General features: G+C 36.9%; 1 protein-coding gene across 2 annotated transcripts in view; it reads left to right on the plus strand.

Moving 5' to 3' along the window:
• Nucleotides 1-17,118, plus strand: part of Ryk (receptor like tyrosine kinase) — a 100,373-nt gene extending 83,255 nt beyond the window's left edge. For both annotated transcript variants that reach the window (XM_047563742.1, XM_047563743.1), the window contains exons 11-15: nt 2,353-2,485; nt 3,717-3,826; nt 3,991-4,150; nt 15,177-15,313; nt 16,035-17,118. In XM_047563742.1, the coding sequence (XP_047419698.1) occupies nt 2,353-2,485; nt 3,717-3,826; nt 3,991-4,150; nt 15,177-15,313; nt 16,035-16,146 (652 nt within the window). In that variant the 3' untranslated portion in view covers nt 16,147-17,118. The remainder of the gene's footprint in view (nt 1-2,352; nt 2,486-3,716; nt 3,827-3,990; nt 4,151-15,176; nt 15,314-16,034) is intronic.
• The last annotated feature ends 7,380 nt before the right edge of the window (nt 17,119-24,498 follow it).

The raw sequence follows: 24,498 nt of genomic DNA on the forward strand, positions 1-24,498 counted from the left end.
TGGCTATTAAGTGATGGCGGAACTCCTAGACATAATGAACAAAGCACGTTATTAATATGTAGAAAACATTATTCTTCACATTCACTATAGCAGTTAATCTCTCTCTCCTTTTTTTGTACCAGGATTGAACCCCAGGAGTGCCTAACCACTGAGCCACATCCCCAACTTTTTTATTTTTTTATTTTGAGACAGGGTCACACTAAGTTGCTTAGGGCCTTGCTGAATTGCTGAGCCTGGCTTTCAACTGGCAATTCTCCTGCTTCAGCTTCCCAAACTGCTGGAATTATAGGCATGCACCATCATACCTGGCAATTTATCTCATTTTTAAGGGGACTAGAGCCTACCACACCTTTCTTTTTGACCCCCAATGTCTATAGACTATTCATATTATAGATCTTACCAAACAAATACAGCACATTCAGCAAGAAAGATCACTTGGTTTCAGATTTTACTTTTTTAACTGATTGTGATATGTAATTCCAAATATTGAGCATTCTGTCATTAAAGGTTGTACAAATACTAAAATATATCTCACTTTTTCTACTGAAATTTGTGAGAAGGATTTTTATCATAAGTTAAAATACCTGTATGAATGAAAGATAACAATCTTTTAATAACTTCAGAAGTACCAGAGTTGAACTATTTCTCCTGGTGACTTAATTCCTCCACTGTTGGCTTGAGTGTCTGATGGAGGGCCCTTGCGAGGCTTGAGAGCTGGAGGCAGTTCTTGTGTCGATCTCCAGACTCTAATCCACCATTCCTCCACCTTCCCTGTATTCTTCCTCCTGCTCTCATCCACTTATCTTAGAGATTTCAGGATTTCCTGTTTATTCCCTTTTTCTTTATAAAATGGGCAGAATGAAGAGCAGCCATTTATACTGGGAAACATCTTCATGAAGCTGTTACCTTTCACCTGGTGTTAGAGTAAGATCTGACCTCATCCAGTGTAGATAAAATGCTATTGATTCTGCTAAATATATTTCAGTCACAAAGAAAGGAACAGGGACGTATTCTTGCGGTTAAAAAGATGGGACAACTTACCATATTCATACTAAATTACCATATGCTCAAGTTAATCCTGAGTGTAAATCTGTAGTCATTTCAGAGTACATGGGAGCTGGTAGAAAGGAGGCTCTGTAGTCTTTCCCACAGCCCCCTTTTTTCCCTGGGAGGAACTTCAGGGGAAAGCACAGGTTTTGAAATCAGCTGAAGACTTGAATTTCTTTTCTTCATTTACTTGATCTTTGTCCTACAGATTACCTAGCTCTTCTCCCCAGAAGTGGGCTTCTATGCCAACACAGTGGGCTAATAATTGCTGCCACTCTTCAGCTCTAATACAAATAGAAGACTTTTAGAGGTCACCTCTTACAGGTCCACTGATCTCTGAGTTCTCACTTTCCTAGCTCCTCAGGGTCAGTGCTTTCCCTCTTAGTAACTTTTGAAAATCCAAGTGGAACCCACAGCTTTGCCACTTGGGCAGTAGTGGTCATAACACAATTTCATGACTGGTTTTAGAAGTGATACATTCCAGATTCAAACAATTTGTAGGAAATAGAAGCAAGGTAGAAATTGTCTATAATCCCACAAGTGAAAGATACCATCTCTTAACTCTTAGTATATTTCTACTCAGAGTTATTTTTTTCTCTATACTTGTAATCATTCTGTGGACACATGAATTTTGTTATCTTATTTTCCTGTAAACTTTTACTCATATTCTCATAACATGTCTTTGTGACTTCTTTATTGTTATATGTTATCCTATTGTTTTTTCATTACTTTTGGGCAATCAAGTTGTTTTCAAGTGATGATAACTAAAGCAGAGAAAGAAAGAGTCCTTCCAGATAGTAAATGGGAAACCTGGTTTTCAAAAATCCAATTCTAAATCCTTTGTGACCAGCTCAGTACTTGCATTTGTGGCAATTTCAGCCTCTTAAAGACCTTTCAATTATTATATTCTTGTCTGCAGTATGAATTTTTTTTTTTAAGTGTGATGATGGAATAAGTGGAATATGATCAAAATATACTTGTGGACAAATCATTTTTAAGGTGTTTTTGAGTACCCTTAGGGTAAAGATTAATGTGGCTAGAGTATGTCTTTAGAGAATCCAGTATATGGGAAACCACTGGAGTTTATTGCTGTACCAAAAAAATGCATATACAGGAAATATTTTAAGTTAAGTCTGGTTTAAAAACATAGAGCTTTTTTAATTTTACATTTTTAATGATAATCATGTTTCTAAATATATTTGGGATTTTGCTTTATTTTAGATGACCTTTATTACTTTTTATTTAAAATAAGCCCCAAAGTTTAGATTTCATGTGTTTTTATCTCAATTTCTCATTACTTTATAGAAATCTTCTTCCTATTACTCACGTGTGTATAGAAGAAGGAGAAAAGCCCATGGTGATACTGCCTTACATGAATTGGGGGAATCTTAAATTGTTTTTACGGCAGTGCAAATTAGTAGAGGCCAATAATCCACAGGTGAGCAATTTGCCCAAATACCTATTACTTACCAGTAGTCTCTGATAATATTTTTGAAAGTAGATGTTAACATTCTTATCTATAAGCTGTTTAAAGGCCTGCAAAAGGAAATTTAAAATGATATTTACAACCTGTTGATTTAGAGGATAATTCCTATCCTGAGGTATACACTTGGCCAGTGCTTATATTTTTTCTTATATTTTTGTTATGTGTTTATTCATAATAATCTCAAACTCTCTGTAGCACCATCTCAGTCATTTTCCCAATAATTCTTTGAAGGCACTGTCCAAAATCTCCCTTCTAGGAAAGGAAATGGACTTAACAGAGCCATTTTGGTCCATAGTTGTACCAAAAGTTTAGTTTGTACCAAAAGTTGGTGATGACTAGAGGTCTTGATTATGGGAGATAATTGTATATATTCTTAATATGGTTGACTGTAAGATGTCACTCATCTAAGAATTTCTTGTTATTGCTTGTGCACTTAGCTGTGAAGCATTTGGTCAGATTCCAAACACATTACAGTAGTCGTAGTAATAAAACCTTTTAGGTTTTGCTGTGTGCTGTGTTTCGTAAATTTATTAAATTTGATTTTAAGATGTATAAGAATTTAGTTAATTGCAATTGCTATGAGAAAATGCTATGAGAAAATAGCATTTGATTATTTCACTTAGTTTGTAAATTGACAGAATTAAAGCTGATTCCCAGCTAAGTGGTTGGAGCTGGCGCATCAGTGTCACTTGAGGCAGAACGTCATTCCTCAGCCCGCCGTTCTGGCATACTGGAGAAGCATATCGTAAGAGAGCTGTGGACTTGGATTAGTTTGAAAATGATCCCCAGGGGATAATCTCCAAATTAAAACTGCTGTTCTAAAAGAAAGAAGAAATTATTAAATAATAAGCATTTGAAGTATTACCTTGAGAATCAGCATTCATTGAACAGATGTTTACTGAGTGGCTACTGTATGTACTGGATGTCCAGGAGATAAATCTAACAGATGATAGGAGACCATCAAGTAAATGTTAAGTCATATACAAAATAAGAGTTATACTTGATATAAGCACATTTTAGGGATCTATGGAAACATACTCATGGTCAAGAAATAGGCTTTTAAAACTCATTGTATAAGCGTAAAGAAGTATTTATGGGTAGAATAGGGCTGTGGAGTAAAATATGCACCTACCTTCTTAAGTTTTGTACTATCTGCAAACCTTGTCATTTTCTGTTACCACAGGCAATTTCTCAACAAGACCTGGTACACATGGCTATTCAGATTGCCTGTGGGATGAGCTACCTGGCCAGAAGGGAAGTGATCCATAAAGACCTGGCTGCTAGAAACTGTGTGTAGGTGCCATGAGCTCATTACTGTCACTTGATGAATAGTGCTGCCTGCATTTGGGATTCTCTCTAGGAGTCACAGGGGGACTTGTGTTTTTTTTAAGGGTAATAGTGTTTCATACTTTTTTAATACCCTGGTTGCATTTGATGTTCATGTTTTTACGTTTCAGCATTGATGACACACTCCAAGTTAAGATCACAGACAATGCCCTCTCCAGAGACTTGTTCCCCATGGACTATCATTGCCTAGGGGACAATGAAAACAGGCCTGTTCGATGGATGGCTCTTGAGAGTCTGGTTAACAATGAGTTCTCTAGCGCTAGTGATGTGGTAAGTGTTGGGGACCTCCAGTTATCAATAAAATGGAGAAGACCCATTCTGTTTTACTGTGTTTTTTAAAAAATTGGGCTTACTGTATCATATTTTGTATCTTACTTATGATTGAGTTACCCTTTTACTTCAGAGTTTGTATGTTTTAAGGATTTGTCTTTTAATATATATTACTGAACACTAATTAATTAATTAGTTTATATTCTTTTCCTCAGTGTATTAATTTTTCCTGGCTGCTGTGACAAGTTTTTCCAACCTTGGTGGCTTAAAACAACAGAGATTTATTCTTTCACTGTTCATTTCTAGAGACTGAACAGATGTAGGCAGGGTAGTGCTTCCCCCAGAGGCTCTGTCCTTGTGTTCATTTGCTGTGCATGAATAAATTACTCAGATTTTTCTGAACATTTTTTCTGTTCATTAAGGTTTTTCATTGTTTGTATCTTTAAAATACTTTGTTTTCACTTAATTTAAAACCCAGTATACTATTAAAAAAATCCTTACCTGACATTTAAAAAGTGGGTGGAGTAAATATGAGTGATTATGAGAAGGGATGTTATCTGCTTCATGGAGCAGTGCAGAGGTTAACGTAAGATTGAAATGTGCTTCACGTTGTCCACAGCCTCACCTAGCCAGTAAAGCCCAATGCATGTCAGGGAGTAGGATGTGGTGGGGTGAAGTAAATACATCCCAGTTCTTAGATACTGAACCCTGTTCAGCTTGTATGGTAGTGGGAAACTAAGTCCTGTCTGTTTTTCCAGAGCTTTGATAATAAAATAAAATTCTCTAATGTCTAGAAGTTAAAATTCCAGGTAAATCAATACAGATGTCTAAAGAGAACCTGGGCTTTTGTGTTTGTGTGGGGGGGGGGCGGGGGGGGCATTGCTTTTTTTTTTTTTTTTTTTTTTTTTTGATGTTTTCCTAAATAATATACAAAGGGAAAGCAGAGTTTAATTTTAGGCCAGTGTATAGCTGCTACATTTTAAGACAGTATGAACCACTTGTACTGTTTGATACAGTACTTGTTTTTAGAGTTGCTAAGTCTTTATTCAGAAATTCTGAATTCTAACTGAAATTGTTTACTAGTTTTACATTAAGCAAAACTGTTTTCAGTGTGAAAAATGGGTTTAAAATTTGATTTTGGAACAGTTTTAAGACATAGTATTAGTTGAATTAGAGCTGTGTGGTTTTCAAACCTTGTTTTAGTAGAAATGCCTGCATCTAAACATTTCTGAATGCAAAAAAAAGTAAAAGAAACTTTTCTCAATATTTTCTTGAAAATTTCATTTCCGTACTTGATTTAAAATACAAATTTGCTCACCTCTTTAGAATGTCATTATTTTTTCTAGTGGTTGATTTAAAAATGTTATGATTTTGATATTTATTGAAATATGATATAGTAGCCTTACCTTAAATGAGATGGCAATTCTAGTGAACCCCAAAATATTTGCTGGACAGGAAAAAGAAGATATTTCTTAGATGACAAATTCTAAGTGTTTCATATAATTTGAAGATGTTAACTTCAAGAAATTGGTTTTTTTGTTTTAAATTGTTACCTTAGAAAAAGGGGAATGCAATATGACCAGTAGTGCTGTTGGTTGCACAGTAGAGAACCCCAAAATATGTATTACTTAATATATTTGTTTATTTCTGTGTACATATACCATTGCATAATTAAGCAGCAATAGGATTTTTAAATAACATTTATGACCAAATATTTTCCAGGAACTCCCAAGTAAAAATTAAACTAGATGATACACTTTCAACAAATGAGACTAGAATTAATTATACCTGTCTAAGCAGTGTGGATGACATCTCTTAAGCTGGATATACTACTCAGTTTTAGCTGATAATGTCCATGTTGAGGATGTGATTTAGTTAAGCAGAACCTTTCAAAATCATACTTAGAATTAGTTATTTTTATGGTAATATTTTAAAAATTTTGTAAGAGTTCAAAAATTTTAATGTAAGAATCTGTCTTTGTCATAATGCAGTTATATCGAATGCTTTGTTGCTGCTTCTTTGTTTGATAACTTTATTTTAAACATCACCATGAATTTATTGGTGAGCAACTTAACGGGATTCTTTAAACTCATAATTGCTTTCAGTATATCTTGGCTGACCTAAATTCTTCTGAACTGTGTTTAGTTAGCACCTTGTGGTAAGAATAACTCTTGATTTACATTTAATATTGTTAACCCCTTAGATTTTCAAATTTTTCCTTTTTAGATTCTTACAGATTCACCCAACAGATACCTCATAAAAATATTTTTTGCCTTGGATAATTTTGATTGAAAGGACTAGTTGGATCTTTCTATTTCTATAACTGTGATGTGATTATTAGTGTAAAAATTCTTGTCTTTCAGTTTTGGGGGATTAAATGTTTTGAATTCTTTAATAGGTTTAAAATACTAATATTGAGGATTGAATTTTAATATTTAGATTGAAAATGTTAACATTTCAATGAACATAATCTTTATTTGCTCATTGCCACTTCTTTTATGGGTGAAGTTGGGGGTTTAAAAGCTGCATTTGGTATCCTTACTTTGGGCTGACCAACTTTTGCAGTCATATGCACAGAAAGTAATGTAACTCCCACCAGAGTTTGTGCACATGTAAAATAAGTACTTTTAGTGGTAAGTGTAGCACCCAACTAATGGAATTAGTGTCTTAGAGCATTTTCTGTCTTCTTTAAAAGATCTGTAACATTTTTGCATCTCTGTAGTTAAAAATTCTATGTAATTTCTTCAGAAATATGTTAATATTTTCTATGTTAAAAATCATACTTTGTGTCTCTGGGCTTTGTTTTCATATTTTTTACTGAAAGGATTAAATATTTTGATGTGTCAAGAGTCTCGTGATGTCAACATCAACTTTTAACTATTGAGCTTAGGAAATATGCACAGCTAGATTTGACTAGTTATGAATGTCTTTCTAATATTTTTCCAAGATATGACGCCATCATAGGCATTCTTAAGAATGTCTGGATATTGTTTTTATTCTGTTTTCATCAGATGTAGGCACCACCATAGATTTTTTTTTATGACTTTCTTTTCCTTTATTAGAAAATAGATTTCTTGATTTATATCTTTTTTGACTTATTCAGCTAATTATAATATAATTCTGCCATTAACATACTACATTCTATGAAGAGAGTAAATGTAATCAGGAATGCACAGTTAAAAATTTCTTTCTTGTTGTTTTTCTTGTTTTTGTGTTACTATATTGTGTTTTAAAAGCATTTTCTTGGGAAAAACAAGTCAAGGAAATGACTTTCATGCTAATCTTGACAGCATGGTTTATGGCAGTGAGGAGATCTTTTAAGACATTTGAATAGTTTTTAGGGTTGAAAGCAAAATGTGTTCCTCATGCTTTTATTTATTTTGTGGGTGTTAATGATTACCTGTAAGTGGGGACATCTGTAAAATTATGCAGAAACTGCAACATATTAAATGCACATTGCTTTGTATTATTCCTGTTTGTCCAGTACTGTGGAAAGTTGTTGCCGTGACCTGAGCAGACTTGATCAAGAGGCCTTCACATTTATAAATGCCCATGAAGTCTGTTGAACTATTGTGGTATCAAAGAGAAAGAGTTAGCAGAGGATGCTTACTATTTTTAAAAGTACAGAACTTTTTTATATTACTTCTTCATTATTAATTTTAAAGCAATGCTTAGATTTCTGTTACTAACTTTTTTCCTTTATGGTTGCAGATTTTACACATCAGCAATCTTTAGACCTGCTATTTAAGTATTAAGTTCACACTAAGAAGAATTAATATTAGTGACATTAAGGAAAATTAGAGGTGAAAAGATCATTTCAGACCGCAGTTTAGGAAATATTTAAGATTTAATATTTAAGATTATTGGTGTTCAGAAGATATTGCTTTGATTTTATTAACTAGAGTTATTTTTATCCTGATATTTCCCTGGAATGAGGAGTACATGTGTTTTACTTTAGTAATATTTAATATATTTTCAGAGCTGAGCATTTGCTGTCTAGTGACCAAGTAGTGTGTGTAGTTTCAGTAACTGATTCTGCTTCAGGATATTATACTCAAGGGATCTTGTAGGCCTCTCTTTCTTTCTTCCTCCCTCCCTCCCTTCCCCCCACCTCACTCTCTCTCTTTCTGTTCCTTTAGAACCTTCTATCATTCTGTTTGATATTCCCTTCACATAGCCCTCTGTTCTAATGGAGCAGTGACTAAGCATATGTACAGTGGAAGAGAAGTGCCATAAATGACTGAGGTGTGTGATGTCCTGGTAGGCAGCCAAATTTTGACTCCTCTGTCTTTCCTAATCACAGATCCTAGGACAGATCCATAGCAGAAGTGACCTCTTTTCAGTCATGTCTGATACCCTGTGCTTAAAGATTGCTGACTTTCAAAGTTGAGGCAGTGTCTTAGTACATTCAGGCTGCTACACTAAGTTACTGTAGACTGTATATATGACTTAAGCAACAAACATTTATTTCTTAAAGTTTTAGAGTCTGGGAATTCTGAGATCAAGGCATCTGCAGATTAAGTGTCTAATGAGGGTTCCCTTCCAGGTTCAGAACATCCATCTTTTCTCTGTGTCCTTACATTGCATAAAGAACAAGGGAGTTCTCTGGGGTCTCTCCTATGGGAGCACTTACCTCATTCATGAGATTGCCACCCTTGTGACCTGATCTCTTCCATTCCTAAATTCTATCATGTTGGGGGTTAGTATTTAAAAGTACAAATTTGGGGGAGACACAAATATTCGGTTCATCACGTTGTGCCACTGGTCCCCCCAAATTCTTACATGCAGAATGCACCTATCCCTCACTCCCCAACAAACCTGAAAGTCTTAACTCATTCCAGCACCAGAGCTGAAGTCTAAAATCCAAAGCCTCATTTAAGTATCATCTAAATCAGATATGAGTGAGCTTCAAGGTCCAAATGATACTGAAGCAGTTTCTTCTCCAGATCTGAACCTTTGAAGCCAAAGAATATACATGCTTCTGAAATACAGTTTAGGACAGGCATCTATCCCAAAAGGGAGAAATGGGGAACAGTTTCTAAATAAATATAAAGCCTAACAGGGCCAATAGCATAAACCTTACAATTCGAGAATAATTCTCTTTGGCTTAATACTTTGCTTTCAAGGTCCACTGAGGTGGCAACATCACCCCCTCAGCTGGGTAGGCAGGCTCCTTGGTGGCTCTCTGCCAGGACAGGGCAGGAGGACATAATTCATCTTACTAATTTTCCTTTTAATGTTTTCACACCACAGTTAACCTGGAACCACAGAAAGTGAACCTGTGGGAAAGGGTGGTGACTGCTGTACTAAAAATCAGCCTTGCATTATAAGTTACTAAAGAAATAAAATGGAAATCTCTCAATTCAGTAGCCCCAATTTTAGTTAATACTACATTAAAATGGAAAAAAGAATTTATATACTTTTAGACAAGCCACATCGATATGTAATCTTAGGAGGAAAATATATTTTGTATCCTGTATCTTTTTTTTTTTAAATGTATGTATTTTTTAGTTGTAGGTGGACATAATACCTTTATTTTTATGTGGTGCTGTGTATTGAATGCAGGGCCTCACACATGCTAGGCAAGTGCACTACCACTGAGCAGCAACCCAGCCCTGTACCCTATATCTTAAGAAAGCTATAAATAACACAAATTGAGGGAAGAGGAATATGACAAATAAAAAATTGTTATTCTGTAAGTGTTCTTTATATGGACATAGCTGCAGACTTTCATGAAACTCTAGAAAAAGCAACTTGACCTTCTTATTTCCCCCATTCCAACTACGTCAAACAGAAGTAAATTATAGAATAAGTCTGTCTAAATTTTAAATAATTTACTTATCAAAAGACTTTAAAAGAACAAGTTTTCCACAAATCATCCCTGTGCCATTTGGTCTTGATTTTCCTTTTTTAAGGTTGGTTAGCCAACTTGTAATTAATCACTCTTGTTGAATTTTAAGTAAATGAAACTGCAGTGTACCCTTTGGCTTGTTTATTTATATATTGTTTATTTTTTTATGTTGTTTAAGTGTTGCAGTAAGTAATAGGAGAATCTTAGGTGACTGCTTAGCAATAATAATGTGGTCAAAACTGCTCCTCATGTACATGTATGACTACATATGATCGGTATGATCCTGCAGTATGTGTAATCAGAAAAATGAGAGATTATACTCTACTTATGTATGATCTATCAAAATGTATAAATGAACTCTACTGTCATGTACAACTAATTAGAACAAATTAAAAAAAAAAATAATAAGATAGCTGGGTGCTGTGGTGCATGCCTATAATCCCAGAAGCTCAGGAGACTTAGGCAGGAGGATCACAAGTTCAAAGCCAGCCTCAGCAGTTTAGCAAGAGCCTATGTTTAAATAAAATATATTTTTTTTAAAAAAAAGGTCTGGGAATGTGGTTAAGAGCCCCTGGGTTCATTCCCCGGTACAAAGAAAAAGTACTACTACTAATAATAATGAAAAAAATAATAATGTGGTCAAATCATGTGAAAGAAGTAAATTTTAAAAGTCAGCTTATACATATCATATTCCTGTGTACAAGTCCAGTCCTTAGTCCCCACCAGCATGACTGCAAGAGTCTCTCTTTGTCAGTAGAGCAGTTATTCCCTGTGCACAAAGGGGCAGTTCTACTTTTCACCATTTCCCATTGTTTCTTTTTCCAAAGTCTGGTTTGAATTGTTTTTTTCCTTCCTCACAGTTCTGCCACAATCAGTGAATGAGAACAAACCCACCTTATCTCAGGAAAAAAGGATGGGAACACCCTTCCAGCCAGCTTCACTTCCTTGGGCTTTGTTCCATGTGTGTAGTGAATTGCCTTCTCTGTTGAAATTGGACAGTATTTTAAAAATTAAGCATTATGTTTACTAATCACCATCAATATTAACATTTCTTATAGAGTAGGGGTCTATTTGTTTATATTTATTTATTTATTTATTTTATTCATTCATTTATTTATTTATTTTTGGTACCAGGGATTGAACCCAGAGGAACTTAATTACTGAACCACATCCACAGCCCTTTTTATTTTTCAGTTTTAGACAGGGTCTTACTAAGTTGCTTAGGGCCTCACTAAGCTGCTGAAGCTGACTTTGAACTTGTGATTCCAGTTGCTGAGAACACAGGTGTGTATTACCACTCCAGGCTTGAGTAGGGTTCCTTTTTTTTGTTTGTTTGTTCAGTTTTTCATGTTATATTGAATCAACTGAAGGGAACATAACAAGTTTTCTATCATAACAATGTGTTTTCTTTTACAATTTTGAAATCTTCTGTTTTGTTTTGTCCCACTTGCATTTTTGATTGCTCTAATCTTTTTGTTTTTAGTTATATATGACAGTAAAATGCAGTTTGATACATCGTCTATAATGGAGTATAATTTCTCGTTCTTCTGGTTATACATGATGTAGAATACCAGTGGTTGATTGGTTATATGTGTACATGGGATAATAATGTCTGATTCATTCTACTATCCTTCCCCCATACCTCCTTCCCTCCCTTCCCTCCCTTCTACCTAAAGTAACTCTGTTCTTTCCCAGCCCTCACCCCCTGTGAATTAGCATCCCCATATCAGAGAAAACATTCAGCTTTTGGTTTTTTGGGATTGGCTTATTTCCCATAGCATGATAATCTCAAGCTCCATCCATATACCAGCAAATGCCATAAAATTTCATTCTTCTTTAAAGCTGAGTAATATTCCATCATACACACACACACACACACACACACACACACACACACACACATATTCTATTTTTTTCTTTCCTCTGTTGCATTCCTCTGTTGAGGGGTACCTAGGTTGGTTCCATAGTTTAGCTATTGTGAATTTAGTAGCTATAAACATTGATGTGGCTGTGTCTCTGCCATATGCTGATTTTAAGTCCTTTGGGTATAAACTGAGAAGTGGGATAGCGGAGTCAAATGTACTTTGGGAAAAGGTCTGTACCTAAGGAACAGGTAGAAACAGATGACAGTTTTTAAATTCCCATAGAGACTTGGAGCCTGTTAGAATTTCCTTCATTGGGATGTTTTCTTCTATGTAAAAATTATTTCAAATTAATAAAAATTAAGTGGCAGAGCCTGCACACATCCAAGTATTTACCTATCTTACCTTGCTGACTGGCCCTTCTCACAAAGGGGTGAGAGACCAGGGAGGGCCGGGCCAACAGCACCAGAGAGCTGCACCGGCACCCAGTGTGAGAAGTGCTGGGAACCCGAGGGCCCTGTCTCTGTGAGGACCTGCCTGGGAGGTTAGTTTCCAAGGGCCCCGGCAGGCCACTCAGGACCGCCACCGTACCTGAGGGGCGCTGGCGGTGAGACCCAGTGTGCTGCTCTGGGTTTGGTCGACTGGTTCACCCGGGCCGCTGGTCTCTTTGCGGCTCCCCCTTAGGTTGGGTTCTTAAGACAGGTAAATACGTGGAGGCATTTTCGTTTGTCATAACTTGGAGAATGTGCTACTGACATCTAGTTGGTAGAGCCCAGGGATGTTACTAAATATACTATAATGCACAGGACAGACCTCTGTAACAAATTCACAGTGACAGTATTGCTAAAGTTAAGACCTATTCTAGGTTACCAGTGTGCACCCTGTGTGTTTAAAAAATATCATACTGCTTTGGATTTCTTGAAAGCACTGTACAATATAATATTTCCACTCGTCCCCTTTCATCCTTTACACTACTTCTGTATATATTACAAATCCCACAATACATTGTTAGCTATTTTGCTTTAAACAGTCTGTTAAGGAGATTTTAAATTGAGAAAAAAGTACTGTTATCATTGCTCATATGTTTTTAGCCCTCCTCATTCTTTGGGTAGATCTAAGTTTCCATCTGGCTTATTTTCTTTCCACATGAAGAATGCTTTCATTTGTCTTTAGAACTGGTCTGCTAGTGACATTATCTCAACTTTTATTTGTCTTAAAAACTCTGTGAGGACTAAATAGCAAAACTTGCCTCACATGCACAAGTCCCTGAGTTCAGTCTGCAGCACCCTGAAAAAAAAAATATGGCAAAGAACTCTGTAATCTGTATTAATTTTTGAAGTATATTTTAGTTTGATATAGATTTTCCACAGATGGTTTAAAAATATTTTTTTCAAATGTAGTTCCTTTGCTTTCTTGTTTGCCTAGATTGTGGTAAGAAATGTGGCTATCATTAACTAATACTGCTATGTGTGAACCCCAAGGTCACAAGTGAAGCTGGATGAGGACACGTGTGTAACATCTATAATGTTTATGAGTTTCTACACATTCTAGGTATTTTGCAGCCTTTATCAGGATACTAAGGTTGAGTATCCCTTAGCTGAAATGCTTGGGGCTAGAAGTATTTTGAATTTTGGGGGAAGTTTTTGGTTCATGTATAATGAGGTATCTCGAGGATGGGAGCCAATTCTAAACATTGAGTTCATTTATGTATCACGCACACTTATACACATACCCTGATGGCATTTTGTTTTTTAAGCTATGCAAGACACTTAGTGTTCTCTTATTTTTGTTGCTGAATACTTTAAGACCTTTTCAAATGAGAGGTGTCTTCTCTCACTAATGTTTCTTAATGTGTGTTCCATTATTACCTGTTAACAATTTTCAGTTACTGTCCACCTGTCTATGAAAAGTACAGAAAGAAGCACGAGCATTTAGAAACTTTTGTAAGAATTCAGAGTAGCTTTTCCTGTTGACTTCTGATAGCAGTTTTATGCAGTAAACTCACTGTGCCTGTGTTTTAACTGTGACACCATGTGAGGTCACAGTATTGTGTTGGTGTTCAAAAAAATGTTGAATTTTGGAGCATTTTGGATTTGGGGATTAAGGATACTTAACCTGTATAAGGCTTTTTAAAAAAATCTGTATATTTTACAGAGTATTTCTAGACTTTATTATTAAAAATGATAACCTGACGTTTAATGCTCTGTGCTTAGATTTTACCAGCAGATTTATATTTGTCTTCCCCATATTTTTCTTTTTACTCATTAAAAAATGTATTCTTGGGCTAGCTACTAATCTGTCTCAGTTTTCTCACATTATAAAATTGAGCAACTAGTGAATGATTATCGGGGTTTGCTGTGAAAATTAAATCAGATAAAGGTTGCAAAAATCCCTAGAATGTATAGAAACTCATAAACCTTATAGTGTTACACAAGTGTCCTCTTCCAGCTTGACTTGTGACCTTGGGATTCACGCATAGCAGCAGATCATTGAGAGTCCCCTGGTCTCAGCCCTTCCCCACATGGCAGCAGCTGTGTGGGGGTGTTATCTGTCCTCTACACTCTCCAGGAGCCATGGTGCATCCAGGGCTGCACCAAAATGGAGAGGTCCGCTTAGTCCACAAATAGGCACTGTTGCCACTGCTTTTGATTCCTTCTTCTACTGTTAGTTCACGTGCTGATTTCTAATAAATCTGATCTTTTATTCAACAAAGTTTAAAGATAGTTTTTTCTGGGTATTTTTCTGTTAATTAAAATTTTTACATATTGGGCTAGAAGATACAACTTAGGGTAGAGTAGAGCAAGTGCTTTGCAGACGCAGGCCCTGGGTTCAATTCCTAGCACCACCAAAAAAATAAAGAATCCATGACTTTTTATGTTTTATGTAATTTGCATATTTCCCTTATTCAGAATATTGTTCTTTTTCATTTAGGATAAAATTATGTTCATTTTCCATTTCTCAGTTTTGCAGATTAGTCATAATATTTAAAGTTACAAATTTTTATATTAGGAAAATCGTAGACATAATTAATGGTTTGGGGTGCTATAACTTATAATCAACAGTAAAAACTACTTCGAGTAGATCTAATAGGTAATGCTAATATTCACATTAAAAGATATATTAATTGAAATGCCCTCTTTTTTTATCCCGGCAGGAAAAATGGACTTGGTAAGATAGACTTCTCTTTACAAATAGTCTTGCTTTCCTTCAGAGTTAATTGAACTGCTCATTTTGGCATGTACCTGACCATAGGTAGAAGCATCCAAGTAGCCGTTTTAAGCATTTTCTCATTGTGTTGCTCCTCCTTTCCTAGTGGGCCTTTGGAGTGACTCTGTGGGAGCTTATGACTCTGGGCCAGACGCCCTATGTGGACATCGACCCCTTTGAGATGGCTGCGTACCTGAAAGATGGTTACAGAATAGCCCAGCCAATCAATTGTCCTGATGAACTGTGAGTTTTTCTGAATGGAGAGACATGTGTTTCATTCCACTTACTATTTTGTTATAAAAGAAAGAGCAAGTTTCCACATTTATTCAGAGCCTTCCCTTTTGAGAATAATGGCTATTCAGAGTTGAGTTAGAAACAGGCTTAAAGGCTAAGTACTTTAGAAGTCTCTCATTGTCATCTTGTCTTGTCAGATGTCAGCTGATACATAAGGAAGACATGCTGGGCTTGTGAGTGACTAGTTGCTTCCTGCCTTTATCACCTAGCTAATGTCCCATATCCTGGGAACAGGGCGGGCAGGAGGCTGGTCAGGATAAGTGGGTCCACAGATGAATGTGGTCTCCAAAATTCCCTGGAGTTCAGAGCAAGGTAACACTGTCACTCTAGATCCAGTGTTCTTAGAGCTTAGGATGAAACCTCTGAATTATTCCTCCCAGAATAACAGAGGTTATTATTTTGACTTGTGTTTTATGCATTTATGCGAATACCATGTTTGCTGTGATATTTTGATATGCTCTTATGAAGAAAATGTACACATACAATCCAAATAATTCATTTTAGCCGCTTCTTATTCTAGAGTTGCCAGTACATAGTAAACATTGACCAATTTTTAATATATTGTATTCTCTGTTTCCACACTTTGATAGAAAGCACATCTGGCATCACACTGACCAAAAAGTAAGGGGTACTGTATCATTTCTTGTCACATTTTCCATTGTCGTTGCAGATTTGCTGTGATGGCCTGTTGCTGGGCCTTAGATCCGGAGGAGAGGCCCAAGTTCCAGCAGTTGGTCCAGTGTCTCACAGAGTTCCATGCTGCCCTGGGGGCCTATGTTTGACCGCCCTCACGGTCCCTCAGACTCAGAAGGAGTGCCTGTCATCGACACTTCATACACAGCACAAAACCAGCAGAAGCACAGTTGTCTTCCAGAATGCCGTGCCTTAGGAATGCTTTAGAATCTGAACTTTTTAAGACAGACTTAATATGGAATATTTTCTAGATATCATTTTTAATAGATTAAACTGAAAGGGATTTTGTAAATTTTTGGCCCCAAAATTTTAAAACAGTGACTTTGGACTAAGGGGTGCGTTCTTAAAAATAAACGGTTTTTAAATTGTTTAGACACAAATATTTGGAATAGCTATTTTAGTGCCAACTGCTTTTTATTTTTTTACTTCATCAAGGTAATGGAGGTGACTCACCTTTAAAGTTATAATTTTATTTTTATCACTACTCTTGGGAATGGTTTGTCTTCAAGATGCAGTACTTTTAGGAAAGGAAAAACAGCACAAAAAGATGTCTGATTTGCCTTGTACAAGAAAAGGCAGTGGTGGAAGAAGAAACAAAACGAGAAAAAAAATTTTTTTGAAAATAGTTACTGGAAGCAAGCTGCCCTTTTATGTGAAATTGTTTATTTTTAAATTTTTTAGTGAAAAGGAGTTCTGCTTTCTTATCTTGGGGGAAGCAGGAACAGAGTTCATCACATCTTAAATTTGTCAGAAATTAACTTTCCTATGAGCTAGAAGTGGGTTTGGGGCAGATTAGTAGGAAGCAATGGTAATTTTATTTATTTTTACTCTCTGGGAAAGGAGATAATGCAGTTCCAGAAAGTGAATCATGTTTCGAAGGTTAAGATTCCCTTTTGTTGCACCTAGAATAGTGCTATGCACAGAGCGGGTGCTTGAGTTGTTATCGTTTTTATTTTAAAATTGTAAGCTGGTACATTTGTGCTTATCTTCAAGGCTGGCTTCAGTGTAAAATTGTTTTTTTTAAAAAACACTTGAAAAATTAAAGGATTTGTTTTATATTATGACAGTATGGAAAATATTGTTTATAATTTGTAATTGGTTAATGTGTCTCCTGTGTCTTTGAACATGCAGCAGCTAGATGGTCATGTTTTATTTCATTAGTGTTTTTTTCCATTCCAAAACCTTAACACAATGACAACTGACTCTACTCAGCCTCCAGGGCTTAATAAAAAGTGGGAATCATTGTTACAAAGAAGTATTATAACACTGAAATGTTCTACAGAGCCAATAAGTAAAAAATGGGTATGTATTTATACTTGGTTTTAGTTAGCCTAAAGCAGTTGAATGTACCTACAAAGTAGTGAGGCCTGCAGGTGCCTGCCACTACTTCGGTTCTCACAGTTATATATAGGAGAATGTGTGGAAGTTGGAGGCTTTTTGCTGTTTTGAAATAAGCTTTATGAATCAGCAACATACCTGGGAAAATAACTCACATAGTACCCGGTCTCCCACAAACAAACCAAGGGCATAAATTTCTGTGCACCATTTATTAATACTCATGTTTTGATTTTATGAAATATTTAGTCCCCAAATGTCTGGTTTTTAAGAAGCTCCTCTGAACTCTTGATAAATTATAGATGTTTTTGTTTATAACCCGCATTCCTAGAAAGTATTCAGTCAACAAATACTTACCTAGTACTGATTGCATACTAAGCACAGAGTGGTTCAACTCTCATGTCCCTTCCAACATATAGAGCATTCTTTTTTTTGTTCAAGTGAGTACTTTATTTTAGAAATCACTGTTCTATGCACAAGATCTGTTAAAAGAAAAAGTGCCAACATCTGACTTCTGTGCCCAGTGAAGAGGTATTCTCAGTTTGCTGGGATGGTATGATACCTTTAACTTTACATTTTTGTATTTGTAAGCTCTTAAGTATTTTTGTTTTAGTAGATTTTTTTTTTTGCTGAGCTGCTTGGAAACATTGACACAGGAAAGAAAGAACAGTTATATTATTTCCTTGGCTGGTATTCTTCTTGTGGTTTTTGTTTTAGATTTTGAATATTACTGGACAGATTTTGCAGAAAAATTAATTTTTGTAGGAAAGATGCAAACTGACAGAGCACTGACATATTTTGAGTTGGTTCTAGTAATCTAGAAGTCTATTATGGTCTGCCCTTTCTTATAACATTCCCACTATAAGAAGAGAACAAGACAAATAGTGTTTTGGTAAGTGTTGTGATAGAAATAATAGAGTGACATTCGAATAAGTTTAGATGTCATGGTTAGCCAGTTGTCTTTGAGTAGGTAGTAGTTGAGATCTGAATGACAAAGTCAGCCATAAGAAGATCCAGGCAGAAGGGACATAATTGCAGGAGTCTTAAAGCAGAAGCAGGCTGGCCTCCAGTCTCAGCTCTTCCCATCCATCCTCTAGCTTCTGCCATTGGAAGGAAAAAAAGGAGGTTAGGGTGGCTAGAATGTAGTGTAGGGAAAGGAGTGGTACTGAGGAAGCAGGAAGCAGCCAGCCAGTCCTTGGAAGCCATGGGACACTTTTACATTTTTTCTAAATATAGTGGGAATACATTCAGTGGTTTTTCAAATAAGGAGTGACATGATACAATTTGTAATTTCAGAAAGATTGTCCCAGCTCTTGTGAAGTTTGGATTATAGGGAGGCAGGTATAGACCCTTTAAGAAGCTATTGCATAGTCTGGGAAAGAAGATAGCAATTTGAACCAATTTGGGAAGTGCAACTCAGGGTGGGTGTAAAAACTGGCAGATTGAAGACAGATTTTAAAGATAATAACACCTGGATCCACTGGGTGTTGGCAGTGGGATAAAGAAGGAAGGGAGGTGGTCAAAGGGGACTGGTTTGGAGCCTAAACATGACCAAAGAATGTCCTGAGATCCGAAAAACTCCAGGAAAAACAAAGTAGAATTTTGCTTTGACGGGGGGAGCCAGTAATTTCCCACAAGCTGTGTTCAGCATATCATTTGGTTATCTAAATGGACATTTAGAATTGATGGCTGAGAGTCTGCGTCTTGGGGAAGAGGCCTCTTTGAAAGTACACATGTAGAGGGTGACGTGAACTATCTTTAATTCTTGGCGCTGGATGAGTTTGTCGAGAGGGAGGAGAGAGACAGTATAGATGGAGAGGAGGCCCTGGTACTGAGTCCTGGACCCTCCACCGCTTAGGGTTCTAGTAAAGGAAGAAGAGATAACAAAACCAAGACTGAGAAGAAATCACTGTATTTGGTCAAAGCAACAGCAAAAAGGAGTATGAAGTGTTGTGGGACCCAGGGAAGGTGGTTCTTAAGTGGAGAGAGAAGGCTCTGTGGGACTTGGCAATCTGCTTACAAAAATAGTAGGGACGGAGCATGTAAAATGTGAACACAGAGTGGGGAGTGGGGACCTTACTATCATCAGCACTGTTGAAAAGTACACTGTGAAGGGGAAATGGAGCAGTGAGTAGAGGAGATCTAAGGTTTTTGGGGTGGGCAGGCCCTGGGAGGGAGTGTGTTCATTTTCCACATGAAGATGTGGTACCAGAGAGTATTCACAGACAATGGGTTAAGCCTAGTAGAAGAGAAAAATCCCTTGGAGATAAGGACCTTGCAAATCCGAAAGCATCTCCACTCTGGCCCCCAATTCTTTTTTTGTTTGTCAACTTCGTGTCACTGTGACCAAAATAACTAGCAAGAACAACTTAGAGGAGGACAAGTTTATTTTGGTTCACAGTTTCAGAGGTCTCAGTACATAGTCGGCCAACTCCATTGCTACGGGCCTCAAGTGAGGCAGACATTATTGGAGAAGGGCATAGTGAAGGAAAGCTGCTTAGCTCATTGTAGCCAGAAAGCAGACAGGAAGGGGTCAAGGACAGATACAGTTTCCAAGGTCACAACCCATAGGGATCTAATTCCTCCAGTACTCCCCACTTGCCAGTATTTCCATTTAAATTAATTCATCAAGTTCATTAATCCACTGATGAGGTTACAGCCTCATCATGGTCCAATCACTGCCTAAAATCCCCACCTCTGAACTATGCTGCACTGTGGACAATACTTCCAATACATGAGCTTTTGTGGGGGACATTCAGATCCAAATCATAACACTTTGGTTGTGAAAGTTGCATTTTATTGGGGGAAGAATGTGAGCAGGTGAGGGATGTGGTACACAAATCTAACTGTTGTTTCAAAGTCTTCCCTGGACTTCCAGGACACATCACTGTTGTCCTGCTTGCAGCCATTGTCTTCTCTCACTGGGGTTGCCTCCCTAGCTGCTTCACTGGTCTCTCCCTTAACTCATCCATTCAGCCAGTTAGCAGCTGCCAGGGTAACACTTCTAGAACTGAGCTGCTGTCCTAGCTTAAATCTTTCACAGGTTCCCCAGGCCTTTGGGGCCCTAAACTCCTGGGTGCAGTCTCCCCTGGCCTTTCTGTTACCTCCTGCTGCTTCCTGACTCCTCCCCTCCTGAGTCCTCACACTTCTTGAGTCCTGTCCTTTGCCTGTGCTGTGCCTTCTTTTGGACTGCGGAGCTCTGCTATGGACTCAGTGCCCAGAAGACTTCTCCCACACCTGGTTCACTCCTCCAGGCTTTGGGGCTGCTTCTCAGCCTTGTTCCTGAGAACAAAGGTAAGATGGGAGTTTATTTTTACACTTTGCTGGGGGGTGTTCTTTGAGGATAGAAGTTTGTGGATAGAAACTCCCTGCAGGTGCTGTTTTTTAAAAAATTTAGTAGGCCCAGAGAACTTAAAGGGAGATGTCTTCTAACCTCAGTGATCCTGTGTTCTTGTTATACAGTGAAAAGCTTATTTAAAAAAGAAAAGAATTGATATTCAGAAGTATTCCTCTTTGAGCAAATATGCCATTTGTTCTTACCAGTTTATCAAAAATCAACTTTTTTAAAACTTTTTTTTAGTGATTTATATTTAAAGGGTTAAGGACCCCTCTAGGAATATATTGGGAAAACATGTATAATTTGAAAGTAACTATTTACCCTTAAAAAAAGAAATTAAGATTAACTGCATGGTGCCTGAAGGTTACATTTGAAATGAACTTTCCTTCAGTCTTTCAGAGTCTATTCTACTTTTTGCCTCCTTGACTCCAAGAATAAGTATACACTGATATTACATCAGTTTGTGTCATTAGGAAGAGCTTTCTAACACTTCAGATCATTTCTAGACTACTTAAAACACCTAGGATAAATTAGATCCTATGTAGTTATGCTGTATTTTTAGGGAACAATGATAGGAAAAGAATTCTGTACATGTTTAATGCAGACACTTTTTTTTTCCAAATTTTTTTTATCTGAGGTTGGTTCAATTTATAGGTGCAGAAGCCCTGGGTACTGAAGACTAGCTAACTGCATAGCTTTATTTTTCTCCCATAACAGATCCAGAGAGAGGGGAGCGGGTGTGGGCTCGGCAATCCATTGCCAGCCTCCTCCCTTTTTACTGCTCTGCCATCTTTGGCATGCTATTCTTCAAGACCCCCAGGGCCTTATTCTGGGTAAGAAGATGGAAAAGGCATCACAGTTGAGTCCTTTTTATGCAGAATCTACTAACTTGGTTGTGGTGTGTTTCCACCAACATCTTTCCAGAACTGAAGCACATGGGCACCCCCAGTTATGAGACATCCCAGGAAATTAGATTTTGTTGGTTTTTTGCTTTATTGAGATATAATTCATGTCTCACCCATTTAAAGTGTTATTTTCTGTATATTCATAGAGCTGCATAATCATCAGCCACAGTCTAATTCAGTTTTATTACCCCTAAAAGGAACCCCATACCCATTTGTAGTCACTTCTAATTCCTCAGCTCTAGGTGACCACTAATTAAGCAATGTCCAGATTTATCTGTTGTGGACCTTTTGTATAAGTGGAATCATATAATATATGACTTTTCTTCTTTCACTTAACAAGGTTTTCAAGGTTCCTCCAGTTGTAGCATGATCAGTAAGTTATTTTTTCTTTTATATTGTTGAAGAATATTCCATTCTTTGAATATTTAGCTGTTCATGTATCAGTTGATCCATAATTGAGAAAATTGAGCTTTTATTTGATCACATTCTCATTTGAACAAACAAGTCCATTGGGTAGGGTGGCTGTTGGTGGACAACAGGCAATGTTGGCCCTGTGCAGAAATGGACTGGTACCTGTTAATTTACTCAGCATTTCAACAGTTCTGACAGGTGTGTGAAGAAGTACAGTGATTGTGAAGTCTTAGTGAATGTAGGGAGTGCCAGGTCAACTTGGTTTTTATCTTGGTGAGTAATGTTGTTACTAGAGAAGAAGGCCTGGTAGGGGTTACCACATAATTAGCCTATAGGTCTTTGTCCAGAAAACCCTGCTTTTCCATTGTGACTCTTACTTTGGCCTCTGGCCCTAGTATTTTGCATCAATCCCTAATCCTGCCACCACTTTATGGATGTGGACTTGCAAAGTTTATTTATGTTTTGTGTGCTTGACATACAGTTATTTACCACAAGGCACCTTTGTTCTGGCTTCACGTGACTTGAACTATTTTTTCATTCTCAGAGCACAATTTACTTTTTGGGGGTATTTATTACTTGTAATTAATTTACCCCTTATTTTGAACAAGTGGGACTGCAGAGGATCTAAGTAAGAAATATCTTCATTCCTTATCCTGGATGAAATAAATCTTCAGTAGATTCCATGGCTTTCAATTGTTCTTGAATAAAATAATAAGGGTGTTCATTATTATTATTCACACTTCTAATCCCTTCTAGTTTCAATACTCTTGTAACAAAGATGATCAACCCTGTGCAATAAGCAACACTCCAATCTCTGTCTCCCCAACTCCAGGCTGCTGCAGCTAGAATAGCCTGCAGTGCGTTCAGGTCTCTCTACTTTAGCTGCTTCTATACCACCTGGCAAAGTGCGTTCTGGAAGTGATTTTGGAATGGGTTCTCTGAGGTTTAGTTTCCTGATCTCCAAAATAGAGGATTATCATCTGTACCACTTAACCTCACAGGTCTCCCTTCCACATGAGTTTTAAAATGAACTTGCCAAGGCCTTGCTTATAACTACATTAACTTATTAGTTGATTTGGGGAAAATTAACATGTTTATTATTTGGGACCTTTGCATCCAGAAACATGGTCAACATCTCTGTTTATTCAGGGCTGCTTTCAATAACTTCAATAAAGTTTGATAAGTTTTCATGTAATGTTGCACATTTGTCAGCCTTTTTTTCCCTTGTGTATATTATAATGGTTTATAAAGCTATTTTTATATGATTCTTCTAAAAATAGGTACCTTGTTAGGTTATTATTGGCTTATTGCAAAGTTAGTGATTTGGGGGAACTTCTCTTTTGCCAGGTCTATTAGTTGATGATTATTTTAAAATTAGTTTTAAATTAGTTCATTTAATCTGCTGAACTTTCTGGGTATATTATAGAATCATACACAAATAATTATGATTTTTGCCTCCCCCCATATTGTTTCTTGTTCATGCCTTACGGTACTGGTAGGATGAACATTGTGGAACAGTAGAAATGGAGTCCAGTACCCAGACCACAACCTGGTTTTAATGGGGGTGTTTTAAATGTTTTCTGAGTATGAGGTTTGCAGATTTCTGACAGGTGTCCTTGAGAAAGTTAAATGCTGCTCTATGTCCTTAGGAACTGTCATTTTGCATTGGTGCTGAATTTGTCCACTACTGTCTTTAGTATTAAAGTAATACCTTTTTCTCCCCTAGTCTGACAGTTGGTATTACATTAATAAATGTTGTAATATTGACCCAATTGTGCCCTTCTTGTATTGACTTTTCTTGATTATACTACATTGGTCTTTTCTAGGAACCAGCTTTTAGAGGTGCTGTTTTTAATCATGTTGATTTCTTCCCCAAGAGTGTGTGTGTGTGTGTGTGTGTGTGTGTGTGTGTGTATGTATAAAATTACCATATATATATAAAATTTATATATATAAAATTACCAGCCAATCCAAATTCAGATCCTGCATTAAGAACCTCTACTAGAATTTTTACATTCATTATCAAGCTTGCTGCACATTGGGATTATCTAGGAAACTTAAAACATATTGATGTCCCAAATTCTGATTTAATTGTACTACATGGCCAGGGCACCTTGGGCATTTTGTGTTAAAAAGAAAAACAAACAAAAAGACTCTCTTGGACTATTCTAATGTGCAGCCAAGTTGGACAACCACCATAAGATGGCAGTTAAAGATGTCATCTCCAGACCAACAGCATTGGCCAGGAACTTGTTTAAAATGCTGATTCTCAGACTCTACTCTGGACTTACTGAATCAGTAACTCTGGAGTGGGACCCAGCAGCCTGTGTCATAACAAGCCTTCTGGATGACTCAAATGCTTCCTCAAGTTAGAGGACCACTGATATGATAAGAAAAATAGTGCAGTCCTGGGGACGAGAAGGCAAGGGGAAGTGAGGGCTAGAGACAAGTTG

The sequence above is a fragment of the Sciurus carolinensis genome, chromosome 9, assembly GCF_902686445.1.
Source record: "Sciurus carolinensis chromosome 9, mSciCar1.2, whole genome shotgun sequence".
NCBI lineage: Eukaryota > Metazoa > Chordata > Mammalia > Rodentia > Sciuridae > Sciurus > Sciurus carolinensis.